The 15,418-nt window shown below is 41.0% G+C and overlaps 1 protein-coding gene across 1 annotated transcript; it reads right to left on the bottom strand.

The window, feature by feature from the left end:
• Positions 1–1,888: 1,888 nt before the first annotated feature.
• On the bottom strand, positions 1,889–14,724 carry LMOD3 (leiomodin 3). Its single transcript, XM_036082723.2, has 3 exons — positions 14,431–14,724; positions 10,478–11,872; positions 1,889–2,304 (listed from the first exon to the last, which is right to left on the bottom strand). The coding sequence occupies exons 1-3, from the start codon at positions 14,722–14,724 to the stop codon at positions 2,278–2,280; spliced, it is 1,716 nt and encodes a 571-aa protein (XP_035938616.1). The 3' UTR covers positions 1,889–2,277.
• Between the last annotated feature and the right edge of the window lie 694 nt (positions 14,725–15,418).

The raw sequence follows: 15,418 nt of genomic DNA, 5'->3' as shown, positions 1-15,418 counted from the left end.
GATGTAGAGATTACTTAAAAATAAAATCATAAAAAAAAAATGAAAAAACAAGTTAAAATCTTCAACTAAGATTTTTAGGGTAGGAGTGGGTAGATGGAAAAAGTGTAAGTAAGCTGCTTCACCTGTCTCTTGACAAAAATCTGTGTAGTGAATCAGTAAGCTATGAATTTGGATCATCTTTTCTCTTTGCACGTCTAAAATTAAAGCCCTCTTGAGGTGCCTGGGTGGCTCAGTCGTTAGGCGCCTGCCTTCGGCTCAGGTCATGATCCCAGGGTCCTGGGATCAAGCCCCGCATCAGGCTCCCTGCTCGGTGGGAAGCCTGCTTCTCCCTCTCCCACTCCCCCTGCTTGTGTTCCTTCTCTTGCTGTGTCTCTCTCTGTCAAATAAATAAATAAAATATTTAAAAAATAAATAAAAATTAAATTAAAGCCCTCTTTTAGGACTATTAGCACTTTTTGAAATTCCTGACTTCATTAATACTGTGGCTATACAAGTAAACGCATAAGGGCTTTCAAGAACTTCAACTACTGATATATAGTAGGTTTTTAAACATGTTTAGAGCACTATGTCCCATCAGCGGTTAGCCTCTTGATGTAGAATATGCTAGATACTTACGAAGTTTTATTTATAGCAGGGCCTTCTTAACCAACCTGCTTGGCATGCAAGTTTTATAGAAACGGTAACATAGGAGAAAAAAAACTCTCAGCCACTGGCTGTTGTAAAATCAGTTACCTGATTGAAACTATAGCTATTCAAATGTGGATACTTTACACTATACACTAACTTATCCTTAAAAAATGGAAACACCGTATTTCTTTCCCATGACTTGTCCTCCTAAATAATATATTTTTTAAACTTTTCCCCATTAGGTTTATTCTCCCCTAGCCTGTTTTGCTTGTTATATACCACCTATGATTATATAAAAGGAGAAAGAGAGCAGATGCCAACTATTCACTCAGGTGAGGCACCAATGTATGATTTCCTGATTTCTAATGCTCATACCACGTCCATACAAAATTTCAGATTCTGCGCATCTAGTGACTAGAACAGATAATTGAGGGCTCTAGGAACTTGGAAAGAGGAAAGACCACTGGGGTTGGAGTTGTCTGAAAGATTTTTATGGAGGGTTAGGACCTAACCTGTGTAGTGTACAGGTGGGCTAGGACTTTGGTTAATGGAGAGCAGAAGGGAAGTGTTTTGGAAAGTGTTCTATGGAAGGGTCAACGAGAGCAAGGCACAGGGTGTGTATGAGGATGTCTTATCAAGAGAAGTATAAAGAATTTGTGGCAAAGCAGACTGAATTACTAAATTGGGAACAGATAATGGAGGGTCTTGAATAATACGTTAAGAAATTTAAGTTTAAACCTATAACAAGTTTCCTCTAGAAGATTTCTGAGGAGATTCACAAGATCAAATTAGAGTCACAAACTAAACTTATATATATATTTAGTTAACTAAAATTAAAAACCTGTCATTAACTATCTTATTTATGCAAAAAAAATTTTTTAAACAAAACTAACATGCTCTCTGCCTTTGTCCCTCTATATATGGAAACAGGGAAGTATATACATACATATATATATATATATATGTATGTATATATATCTGCAGGGTTTGTTTTTCCCATTACCTTTCCTGGAAACACTGTGTTCTCCATGTCCTACGCCTCCTTGCTCTGCTCCTCACAGATATGTACCGCTTCCGAAGTACGACGCGCCAGGGGAATGTCCAAGAGAGCAAACTAAACAGGGTTGGAAACTGAAAATCCCACCTGCTTCTCCAGAGAAGAGCTAACGAACAGTTCCTCCATTTCAGAGCATCCGCGTTGAGCATGGAGCTCAATTCACCCCTCACATTCCCACAGAGTGAAACCCGACTGGTGCCATGAATTACAGCAGGAGAAGGAGGAGGAAATATTTAACACTTCTATAGTATTTATTGTTATTTACCAGAAGAAAGCAAGAGTAAAACAAACGTTTATGGGGAAAAAATTTTTCGTTTTAAACTTCTGCTGCTGGAAGCATGACTAAATTTTACCTAAGTCACTCAAATGGATTGGAAGTAGAAAATGTTGTCCCAGAATAGTAACTTTTTATCTCCTTCCCCCTTCCTTGTCAGGCCCTTATTTTGCCTCTGCCTTTACCAAATCCTATCAGATGCCAGCCTTGTTCCCAGTTCCACCACCTGGCTCCAGAAATATGCTGCTGAGACGGTCTCCAAGCTCTGACCCCAGTCATTGTCTCAATTCCTTGTTCTTCTAGAGTATTCTGTTGCCACTTACGCCAGTTCTTTTGGCAGTTGCACCTGTGGATTGAGGTAGTTGAAGAAAAGGGAAAAAAATTAATCCTGGAAATTCAAGAGTTTGGCAGCAAAAATGACAAAACTTACATGCGTCAGAAGTTGCAGAATGGATGAGAAATTTGGGCCAGAGAGCCTCCCAAAGCATAATAAAGCAACAGTAACAACTACATCCACCACTCCTGGGGCATTTAGTGATGCCAGGGACTGATCTAAGGGCTTAAGCACATGGTAAAGCATATCATAAAAACAAAAGGGCAGATGCTGGAGTCTGCCCAGTTCAAATCCTGGTACTAGTATTCCTAGCTGTGTAGGGCTGGGCATCAATTTTCTCAGCTGTAAAATGACAGTAACAGTTATGTGGCTAATGGACAATGCCACTTTAAGGATTACGTCATATAAAACAAATTAGTAAGCAACGCCACACTTCAAAAACATCTTCTCTGGGCGCCTGGGTGGCTCAGTTGGTTAAGCGACTGCCTTCGGCTCAGGTCATGATCCTGGAGCCCCGGGATCGAGTCCCGCATCGGGCTCCCTACTCGGCAGGGAGTCTGCTCCTCCCTCTGACCCTCCTCCCTCTCATGCTCTCTGTCTCTCATTCTCTCTCTCTCAAATAAATAAATAAAAAATCTTTAAAAAAAAAAAAAAACATCTTCTCATTTTATCCTACAATAGTCTTATAAAGAGGGGACAGGCTCGGAGAGGAGAAGATTAGTTAGTGTCAGAGCAGGATTTGAACCCAAATCTGCCAGATTTCAGGACCCAAGCCTTAACCACAAAAAAACAAACAAACAAACCAAAAAACCACCACAAGAGTATAAAATATATGTTCTTTTATAAACTGGTCTTTCCTTTTTGAAGCACATTCCTAATTTGAAACTCACTTAAATTTAAAAAAACAAAATATTTGGAGAAGCCCCAAGGGCAAAAAAAATTACCAAAGAGTAGCCTGACTACCAATTAACTTTCAGGTTTATTTCATAGGAACAACTTAAAGATAAGGCAAGTTCTTAAACAGTTGCAAATGGTGTCACATCTTAGGAGAGTGACTTATCCATCATGCAGGGACCTTCCAGAGGACACTGAAGAAGTACAGAGGACACTCAGAGTTTGTGTAATAATGACTAAGATGGGAGGGTTGTGACTGCACCTTCATAGGGCTCAACCATGGAGAACACAAAACAGTGAAGAACACCAGTGAGCCAAAAATACAACGCCAGGCAGTTAAAATAACTACAATGCTGCAGCAAATAATTAAAACAGTGTGTTCTTTGTATTGTTGAATGGGGGGGGAAAAAGCATTTTTATATAATGCTATTCCAGATACGTGTTTATATGCAGGGGAGGGATCCAAACTAATAAAAATATCTTAAAAAGCAAAACGTGGCACTGACCCAACATAGTAAACCCAGACACATATTGACATATTTAAAATATGACCAAGCTGGAAATTCAGATCCCTGTGAACAAGAATGAATCATGGTTAGCTACCATTGGTCAGCTATTTGGAAAAGAAATAACAAAGTGGGCTTCTTGCTCCCTACTTACTTCTAGAATTTAACTCTTTAATTCATCTGTAATATGGAATGTTCTCTTAAAAACCAAAAACTAGGGGGGAGGGGGGATTGGTTAGCCCGGTGATGGGTATTAAGGAGGGCACGTACTGCATGGAGCACTGGGTGTTAATACGAAAACAATGGATCGTGGATCACTACATCAAAAACTAATGATGTATTGTATGGTGACTAACATAACATAATAAAATTAAAAAAAAAAACCAAAAACTATAAAAGCATCAATAAAAGATGGGCAAATATTTTAGTAAGCTTCAAAAGAAGCCATTTCTAAGCAGAACACAAAAGACAGAAACCAGAAAGGAAAAGAGAGCTATCCTCGATGTTCTAAATATATAAAACTTACAAACACATGAGAATCAGCTTGCAGTACTGTCAGGGGCCCTGTTCCCCCTTCACTGACTGGTTAAAATTAGTTTAAGAGAAGTATGTGTGGATAGCGTCAAACAGGGCACACACGTGTATACACTCACAGAGACTGGGGCAGGAAGAGAACATCCATCTCAGCAGGGGCTATTTCATTTGGTGTATCAAGTTGAATTCCTGCTCTCAGTCAACGCCTCAGTGGGTGTCCAGGAAGAGATGAGGAAGGCCTACTCTGAGGAATTCCGAATCTACTAGGAGACCCACACTATACCCATTAGGGTGCTCAACCTGAAGCAGAATGTGGGAGATGCTTTAAGAGAGGTAGAGATGAAGGGTCATGGAACTATAAAGGGAGCATATTCACTACTGATGATTTGTTTGGCTTCTTTTGCTGTAAGAAATCCTATTTGAGCCAAGCCTGTTTGGATAGCTTTCAACAGATAGAAATGGAATTAAAGGTCATTTGAGCAGAGGGCATGGAGGCAAGAAAAGAAGACCCTTCAGGGCAAGTATCAGGAGATGTGGTTTGCCCTGGGTGTCACAGAGTTGTGGTGTTGTCAGTGTGGTGTCCACGTAAGCAGCATCAGCATCACCAAGGACCTGCAGAGAAATGCAAATTCTCAGACACCATCCAAAATCTAATGAAGCAGGAACTCTAGAGATGGGCTCAGGAATCTGTACTCAGCCTTCCAGGTGATTCTGATGCATGCTAAAATTTAAGAATCACTATCACAGACTTCAGAAGCGTTGTATACTATAAACTCTTTTCCCACTAGGTATTAGGAAAAGGCAGTTCCTACGCTGTGTAATTCTGGTCAACATATGCTCTTTCAAGAGGAGTTTGAAATGTTACATAGCTCTTTCCCATGGAGATTTCTTTTATAAGGAGCTAATGGAACAAATAAAATAAGGAACAAAAAAATAGGGTGGGGGGAAAAAAGTCGTTGAAGACAACTCTGGGGTTCTAGACCTGAATGTGTGAGAGAAGGGAATGAACAATGAACACAGGGAACCAGAAACACAAGTAGACCTCAACTCAAGAGGTTGTCTGGGGAAAGACTGAACGAAGGAGCTAAGAAAACCCCAGTGATCTAAGCAGAAAGAGAGATCCGGGGAGTGTCCTAGATTATGTGACAATTGAAACAAAGGGCGAAGATAAAATGGGAAAGAGGAGGAAATTGCAAAAGTATAGAATCCAGAAATCCTCAAGAGAAAGAAGATCTTGTTAATGAGGCAAAGACATGGCCAGAGATGGAGATGAAGACTCAAGAGTCTGTAATGTCCCATTTCATAATCATAACATAACGTCCCATTTCATAATCCGATATGTCATGGAGTCTTTTGGATAACTGTCTGCTTTTGATATTCTTAAACTAAAGTCTTTCCAAAGGAGACATTTAGCTGTGTTTTTAGGCAACTGAGTGGAAGCAATCCAGATATACATAGGTGAGCCCAAAGTGAAATTGAGTGAATGTTAAACTACCTTTTTTGATCGGCACTAAAGCTTGCAGGTGATATAAATGCATTTGGCCTCAGTGAATGAAATGACTGTTGCAGATGGGATCTTATCTCAGGGAGAAGTACAAAGACCCATCTAGGATGGTAGGCAGTGAATGGCCCACAAAATTTTTCAGGATGAAAGGAAATCACACATTTGCCAGGGAGGGATAATCCTGTACAAGTCTCACGTCTTTGTTTCGGGCTGGTATCATATTGACTCCGATATTAACTTATTGGGAAATGAATTTGTGATTACCTAATGAATTCACCTTGTTAAACAAGACAGAGAGTTTAAAAACACACCTAAAAACAAGAACAAAACAAATGAAAAAATTCTACAGGAGCCAAGTAAGTAATGCAAATGAGGGAAACAGGCCAGGTATTAGGCAGTAGGGCATGGTGGAGACTGAGAGAAACTGGAGAGTCCATTACCTATCTCAAGGGAGAAGTCAAATGCCAGATCCAGCTGATGTGTGCCATGCAAATGCAAGCCCACTGTGACCAGCTCTGATGTTTCAAATGGTGCCAGATAGCTAAATGTTATTATGTGATATTTTAAATTTTGTAAAACAATATCCAAGCCAAACACACCAGGCCTGCAGATGTGGCTGATAGTCTGCCAGTTCTCCAGTTCTGGCCCACAGAATACATCTCTCTTAAACTGGTTAAATGGGCAGCTTCTTGGAGGAGGTAGCATTTAAGCCAAGCAAGTGTACAGATTTTCCTTTATTCTTTGCTATCAACTTCATTTCAAGAATCTCAGGCCAGAAGCATGGCATGGGGAAAGAACAGGCATTGAAATGAAAAAATACAATTAAAAAATATAAACAGACTGCTTGATGGGATATGTTTTGCTTATGCAAAAACACTATTTGCAAGTCCATGAGAGGAAAATGAAAACAAAAAGGAAAACAAGACTAGCTAAGACTAAATAATTTATAAGTATGTTTTTGGACATTCAGGATTCTAGTTAGGAGCCTCAGTTTTTAAAAAATCACAACAAAAATGAAATCTTGCCATTTGTAATGATGCGGATGGAGCTAGAGGGTATTAGGTTAAGCAAAATAAGTCAGTCAGAGAAAGACAATTATCATATGATCTCACTGATATGTGGAATTTAAGAAACAAAACAGAGGAGCATAGAGGAAGAGAGGATAAAATAAAAGCAAGATGAAATCAGAGAGGGAGATAAACCATAAGTGACTCTTAATCATGGGAAACAAACTGAGGGTTGCTGGAGGAGAGGGCGTAGGGGGATGGGGTCACTGGGTGATAGACATTAAGGAGGGCACGTGATGCAATAAGCACTGGGTGTTATATAAGACTGATGAATCACAGGCTTGTACCTCTGAAACCAATAATACATTATATGTTAGTTAATTGAATTTAAATTAAAAAATATTTTAAAAAATCACAGCATTTCAAAATTATGCTTTAATTTTAACCTCATACTTGAAAACCCAGGGGTTTGGAGGGCATCTCTGTCCACAGCACAAGAGGGGGAGAGAACAACCTAAAAACCTTTAGTTTCACTTTTCCAAAGTGAGTGCTGTTATGTCTCATTTGACTGGCTAAAAATATCCCTTTCTGCTGGGACTTTACCATATTACCACCAATGGCGTTTTCAATATTTCACTCAGTCTAAGAGTCACATTTTGTGAGATTTCCACAGCCCCCAAATCAGAAAGCACCTTACAATCCGTAAGCTTTATAACAGCTGACTGCAGATTCAAGCACGGACACACCACGGCCTTCCGCACTATCAGCACTTCCATTAACTACCCACGCAGATGTATTGCCATTTAGAGTAGCTTTTTGAAGAGTGACAAAACCAACTTGACAAAATGTGATGGGTACGTAACAATTCTTTGTACTATTTTTGAACTTCTGCAAGTCTAAAATGATTTCAAAATAAAAAGACTATCTTCTAAAAAGATCACACTATGATTCAGCATGAAAGCAGAAATTTATTATGTAGCAAGGCACACAATTTGATCAGTGGAGAACAAAGGGTCATTAGTGGAGTGAATTTTGGTCAGTGGGATGATGCATTTGCACATTTTTTTTTTAATTTTTTGCGGAGCATCTTACAGGACTACGTGGATGAAGTTGTGTGACATTCTCTATCTTAAGTACATGCAAAGAGAGGTCTCTCACAGGCCAAGCCAGGCAGGTAAAAGAAGGAGAAATTGCCAATCCCTTAGAACAGATAAAAGACATTTCAAAGCAGAGGCTGATATGCAAGACCATCATTCAAAAATCATGTCAGAGTTTACTTTGAAGCATGTTCCTTTCTTAGTGGACATTAAGCACAAACAAAACACAGTTTAAAATTGATAGCAGTTTAGGGCGCCTGGGTGGCTCAGTTGGTTAAGCGACTGCCTTCGGCTCAGGTCATGATCCTGGAGTCCTGGGATCGAGTCCCACATCGGGCTCCCTGCTCAGCAGGGGGTCTGCTTCTCCCTCTGCCCTCTTCCCTCTCGTGCTCTCTGTCTCTCATTCTCTCTCTCTCAAATAAATAAATAAAATCTTTAAAAAAAAAATAAATAAAATTGATAGCAGTTTAGAACTAATTGAAAATTAAAAATGTAGCAATTAGCCAGGGGTTACATTTTTGTCATTATCCTCATAAATTTATTTTAATGTCTTTTGTTCTAGAATCTCGACTCAAAGTTGAAGTGTTTTCAGTTGACTAAAAGGCAGAGTGTCCTGACTGTGGAAATTACAAAACCAAGACCGTAAGTTCCGTGAGGTCAAGACTGTGCCTGTCTTATTCACCGCTATATCCCTGCCCCTCTGATGGTAGCTGACATGCAGGTGCACTACGTAAGTATATGCTACATTAACGAATAAGTGAATGGGTAGAATGAAACAGACTCCAGGGTAAGCAGACTTGCTCAGTAGAACACTCCCTCAGAAGGCAGGGAATTGGGTCAGATAATCATCTGAACTTCATTCTCTCTTCTACTCTGAATCCACAGGCCACCTCTAATGTAGATTTTAAAAAGACTTCTCTTAGGGCACCTGGGTGGCTCAATTGGTTAAGTGTCCCGACTTTTTTTTTTTTTAAGATTTTATTCATTTGAGAGAAAGAGAGAGAGAGCGCACACTAATGGGGGGAGGGGCAGAAGGAGAGGGAGAAGCAGGCTTCCCGCTGAGCGAGGAGCCTGATGCGGGACTCGATCCCAGGACCCTGGGATCATGACCTGAGCCAAGGCAGATGCTTAACCGACTGAGCCACTGGGCATCCCAAGTGTCTGACTCTTGATGTCAGCTCAGGTCATGATCTCAGAATCATGAGATCAAGCCCAGCATTCAGCTCTGTGCTGGGCGTCGAACCTACTTAAGATTCTCTCCCTCTCCCTCTGCCCCTCCTCCCCCTGCATGCACTCTCTCTGTCTCTCAAAAATAAATAAATAAAAATTAAAAACAACAACAACTCCTTTTCAGTCTTTTCAGACTGTTATTTTCTGATGGTACAGCCTCCCAGGCAGCTTGGATATGCCTTACCAATGACTGGTTACACAGTGACAGAGCTAGTTTCTCTCAAATCAACACCCCACCCACCCCCCCTACAGGGGTCTGGCTGCCTGGAGAAGAGCAGGTGCAGAAAGTCTTGATGTAGTACCCAAAGGGCAGGCAAAGAACTCTTGCCTGACCTCACGGGACCTTCTAGTGTTCTCACCCTGGCTTCTACCATAGGAAGAATCAGAATCCCTCTATGACATAGTGGAAAGTCTTCTTTGATTGAGAAGAATGGAATGCTGTCAGTTCTGCATAACCAGGAGATGAGAATAAGGGATATACATCTGTGTAACACATCTTGAAGAAATTGTGACTCCCTATGATGAAATAACAGATGGACTATTTGGGCTAAATTACACACTAGATTTTAAAATAACACAGTTCATTATCAACTACCTGTGACTTTTGGACATACTCCTTTCAGATTCCATAAATGCTATCATAGTAATGACAAAAAACATTATTTCTTCAACTTTACCTGCAAGGAATAACACATTTTCATGTATCAGCAGCAGTTAATCGTGGATCACTGTAAACATTAAAGCTGAAATAATAGTCAAAACTCCATTAATTCATGGTGATGCTAACCTGAAGTTTACCATTTGTCCACCTAAAAAAGTGAGTATATGAGTGCAGTTGCAGGCAGTCTCTCTTCATCTACTAAAAAAGAACCAACTATTTTTAAACATTTTGGAAGCACTCAGTTACTTACAAGTGACGGGCCTAATTTAGGCTTTGTCCTTTATTATTCCCGCAGCAGGTTCCTCGAGATCTCTGAAGGTCAGCTCTGTGGCTGGGATGAATAAACGCTTGACCCTGGGCCTGGAGCCAAATTTCAATGTCAACTCTACCTCTTTCTAGCTCTATCTCCTATACATGGTATTGAACTTCTCTAAGCCTCAATTTCTCTTTTATAAAATGGGGAGAATAATAATACCTATGTCATTGGGTTGTTAAGATGAAGAGTTAATTCATATAATGCATCTGGCCTATAGTAAGTGCTTAATAAATGTTAGCTATGAATATCACTGTTATAAAGTTGTCTACATATATGCACATCCTTGGGGATAATTAGTAATTTTGGTTCCCTGGTAACGCTGATGGGCTTCCTCCAGTTAGTCACCACTAATGAGACTCTCCATATGTTAAAACAAGCAGCGGGAGAGGTGGGATACACGGGAGCTCGTTCACCATTTCTCCTTCTCTCTACTTACGGGCTTAAGATAGGCGACGTTGCTGTGACGAATGTCATTCAAGAGCTGATCTCTGGGAGTGATTTCTACCAGTGGGGGTGGCCTATTTCTTGGCACCGGTTTGAGCGTTCTGATGACATCTTTGAGGTTGGTCTTCTCAGGTGGTTCTCTGGCCTCGGGCATCCGAGACTTGCGCTGGATCCTCTTCAGCTTCACCACTCGGAAGGAGTCAGGGTCCGTCCTGTACTTCGGAGGCTGTGACGGCTTCTTGATCATTTCATTCTGTTGACCGAAGGGGGCCGCTTGGGGGTTGGGAGGCTGAGGAGGAGGTTGGAGGAACTCCCGCATCCTGGGATCGGGCATGGGTCCCCCCAACCTCTCCCACATTCCAGGTGGCAGCCCCAACCCATTCTCCAACATGGCTATCAACTTCCTCTGCTCTTTGAACTGCTGCTGCTTCTGTTCCTCTTGTCTTTTCTGCCGTTGCTTGTCCTGATTCCTGGTGAGCAGATTGGTTACCACCATTCTGGGACCTGGGAGCTCAAAATGGTAGCCCATCTTCAGGAGAGTGGTGTTCGCCTTCAAGAGCCGGGAGATTTCCATTTCGGCTTGGTGGCCCAGCATGTGTCTTTGATTGTGAAACCGAAGCTCGGTGAGCGTCTCATTGAACTGGAGGCACCTCATGATGGCCACAATTCCTTTACCTGTGATGAAATTGGACTCGATGTTGAGAGTGGTAATGCTCCTATTTTCCCGCAGCATGTTCGCCAAGGCGAACGCGACGTTCTCATCCGCGCCCACGTTTGCTAAGCTGAAGGTTTTGATGTGTTTGTTTTTCTTCATTGCATTGACAAAGTCCAGTAACATCTCCTTGGGGATGTTTTCAATGTTGTTCAGGTTGAGCTCCTTCATGTCGGGGTCATTCTGTCTAACGCGCCTCAAGCTCCCATCCAGGTCTGTTTGGTTTCCTGAAGGCCTTGCACTCACTTTTAGAAAACTGGTATCTAGAGCTAACTTCTTGGGATCTAATTTTGATATTTTTTTCTCACCTTTTTCTTGGGCCTCTGGTCTGTCTTTCTGTTCTCCAAATGCCTTTACTTGTGGGCGGCTGCTCTCGCCATTTCTGATCTGCTCCTTTACCTCGCCTTGCACTCCTCTTTGTGGCTTTTCCACACTCTCTTCGCTGTCATCTTCTCCTTCCTCATCTTCATCCTCGCCATCCTCATCCTCGTCATCTTCATCCTCGTCATCTCCTTCATCTTCTTCACCATCAGCATCATTGGTTTCTGGGACATCATCGCTGCCTTTTGATTCTCTCTTATTTGCAGCGATTTCATTGTTGAGCTTTCCTTTTAAATACTGGGACACATTTTTATTACCTTTGTCTAGTTCTTCATGCTGCTCTTGAGTGTCCACCTAAAAGAGAGGTTTATGTGGGTTAGAATGCATGGCAATGGAGAAACAGGAAGCAGAGCAGTTGCTACTGGAAATAAGAGATTTATTAGGAAGTGAAAAAAGTAAGCAAAGAAGTGGTGTATATAGTATCCATTTGTGTGCATATACATATATAAAAACGCATATACAACATATAAAAGTTTATAAATGTATAAGAAAAACAAGTCTGTTTTAATGTTTACCCAATCAGCAGTTCTCTCTTAGAAAGAGAGGGAACCATTAAGGTAACAGGGAAGGGTGTGGCACCTGGCTGGCTCAGCTGCTGGACCACCTGACTCCTGATCTCAGTGTTGTGAGTTCAAGCCCCACTTTGGGTGTACAGATTACTTTAAAAATAAAATCTTAAAAAAAAAAAAAGATAACTGGGGAGGGGATGTATTTGAGGGATTTTCAGTTTTTACATTATATAATTCTAAAGTGTTTGAATGTTTTTTTAAAAACAAGATACACATATTAGTTTTGTAAGTAAATATAATCTAAATAAGGATGAACTTTTATAGCCATACTACAGATACATACAAACACATACTTTTTGGTTGTCTTCATCTCATTCCATATGGTAAAATGAAACCTAATTTTGTTTTTGGATTCTGTATTGTTTTTTAAAATGGTGTTCAATTCTAGAAGTGGTCCAAAAATTATTTGCTTTGAAAACCTTATGGAGTTACTCGATCAATACACTGAAGTCTTTGTTTTATATATAGCCGAATAGGCATTTTTGTATTCAGTAGTCCTGGGTTACACAATTTACTTGTTGCCCTAAACAAAATTTACATTCCCAGGATATCTGCTAATCTAGTATAATGTGTATATCAACTGTCCCTGAAAACATAATATATTGTGGGAAAAATGAGAGCACTATGATACTCTGAAATATACCAAAGACCTAGACTTGGATTTTTTGTCTCCTCAACTCTGTGACAACAGTCCTGACTACTCCAAGGACAGGATCACAAGTCCAGTTTCTTTTGAAACAAAGTATCTAGGGGACAGTGCCAGCTACAAAAGAGGGCAGGATTATACAGACATTTAGAAACAATTACTTAGTCTAGAAAGGAAATTAGCAGTCTCTAAACAATGACCTTTATTAGATCCTTGCCCATCAATTAGTGTGCTTGCCTATACCCCATGTCTACCTCATAGGTGTCATTTCGGACACTGGTGTAGCATTTCCAAGCAAGAACTTGATCTTGCTTACAACATATTGTAGGTTGGAAGTGACAGTTGACAACAGTCATCCTAACCACCTTAAAGACGTCCCCACTGCATTTCTCATCTGTCCCAGCAGGGGGAGCCAATCATCAAGCTGTTTAAACTATACCAAGGAAAGAAAAAGTGTTCAAAGTACCCAATTTTCTTTTTCTGAAATTTGCATTCAGATAGAATTGGTTTTTACCCCAATTGTATAATATGTTGATTCCAAATATCTGCAGATTGTATCTTTAACTCCAACCTGACCAAACTAGCAATTTCTTAAGTTTAGTACGCGTTAGTACGCATTTAAACTCTTCTGACCATGAAACCAGTTTATAAGTTTCCTTAATTACAGCCAGCGTGAGAGCAATGTGACAAGATACAGCTGTACCAGCAGGCATAACTTAAAGAGTCTTTACCTGGGGGGATCTTGGTCTTCCTTTGGCTATGTCATTTTTAAGTGGAACGTTAAATAAAAGTATGCTGATATGTAATAGGTTCATAGATTCAACCACAACTCTAGTGCTCATATAAGAAATATATTTCAGAAAGAACGTCTTTCAACAACCATCTAATAGCTATCAATTTCTAAATGTCTTACTGATATCCAATAAGCTGTGTTAATATGGAATTTTTGGGGTCATTTAATTGGTTGAACTGCAGGTTATGTGGTAGGACTTCAGAAGGGCTGTAACACCCTTTCAGTTGTACGTGAAATACTGCCTATGAATGTATAAGCAGAAGGAGGGGTACAGAGCTAAAAAAAAAAGGAGTGCACCAAAGAAAAGGAGTTAAGGACAAATGCTTATAGGTTATGAGTTAATTCATTAAGTTTCATGTCTGTAGAATCAGGCTTTCTTACACAGTGAACCCCACAGCCATTTTTTTTAAAGAGACATTTAGGGGCGCCGGCGTGGCTCAGTTGTTAAGCGTCTGCCTTCGGCTCAGGTCATGATCCCAGAGTCCTGGGATCGGCCCCACATCGGGCTCCTGCTCCACGGGAAGCCTGATTCTCCCTCTCCCACTCCCCCTGCTTGTGTTCCCTCTCCCGCTGTGTCTCTCTTTCTCTGTCAAATAAATAAAATCTTAAAAAAAAAAAAAAAAGAGACATTTACACAAAAACTACCACTTTTCCTTCCCAGTTATACCATGTAAGTGTTTCAGGAAGTTCCAATCTGACATCAGATTAAATGTTATGATTTAATCTAGCAGTGGCAACCAAACAAGACCAAACATGAAGTCTTGAGAAATGATAGTTGCCCCATGGACACCTGTTGCTCGGGCCCAGGCAGCCGTTTCTCTGCTATACACAAATCCCTGATTACCTGGGATGGCACAAAGGTGACAGGGACACGTTCGTCTTCCAGCATGCGTCTGGATGCCTTTTGCCAATACATATAATCCATAAGAGACTTATGGTCAAAGTTTCCCGTGGGTGGCTTGTCAGTCTGATCCTTCTGAATCATTCCCACGGGAAGCCTGGGGTCAGGGGCCATCACTTCCATTTCCGACTGCAGTTTTCTCAGCTCTTCGGGGGACAAGTTGGCCAAGATTTCATCTTCATCAATCTCCTCATCAAAGAGTTCTTCTTCATCTGAATTCCTGCTGTGTTCTGACATGATTTTTTTCTCCTATATTTTTCTCTGTTACTAGAAAAGGAGAAATAATCAAGACTCTCAAAATAATAAAAAACTCTCAGGGAATCCCCCCAGTGAACAAACATTCCAGGTTAACACTACTTGAAGAGATTTTCCCCCGAGGATCCCGGTGGTGTGTGCCGAGCAGCCAGGGGGGACTGCAGCTAAGCTCACGCCGTATCTATATTAAGCAGCGCTTGGCTGGATTGGGTCAATTTATGAAACTACTGTGCCGCTCTCATTTTGGCAACTTGAGTCAGCTGTTCAAATCCATCTGACATTTCAGTGCAGCTGCTGAGGTCTGCCAGTGAGTAACAGGTCTAGAGAATCTCTACAGGAATAAAATCAGTGCTCTTCCTATCTACTGTCATACCCCAATTCATGCAGCCCACACACACACACCCCAGCACTACAGGGGAGACCACGTCTTTTTATTTAGATGACTAAAGCAACTTACAGGATTTCGGAAGGAAGATCCAACCAGCGACTAGAGTTCTACAGAAGTGAAAATTTCACTTGTGGGTGGAACTCGAGCTCTCAGAGCTTCCCTCTTCACTCCAGTGTGACTCTGGAAGCAAACCGGCATGCAGCAGAGCAGAGGTCTGGCTATGTTACTCATTCCCAGCGTAAGCTGAACCTTTGCAAGATGTCCTTATTTGCATCTAGATCCTGTGAT

The sequence above is a fragment of the Halichoerus grypus genome, chromosome 1 (assembly GCF_964656455.1).
Source record: "Halichoerus grypus chromosome 1, mHalGry1.hap1.1, whole genome shotgun sequence".
Taxonomy (NCBI): domain Eukaryota; kingdom Metazoa; phylum Chordata; class Mammalia; order Carnivora; family Phocidae; genus Halichoerus; species Halichoerus grypus.
This window is presented reverse-complemented; position numbering and strand designations above follow the sequence as displayed.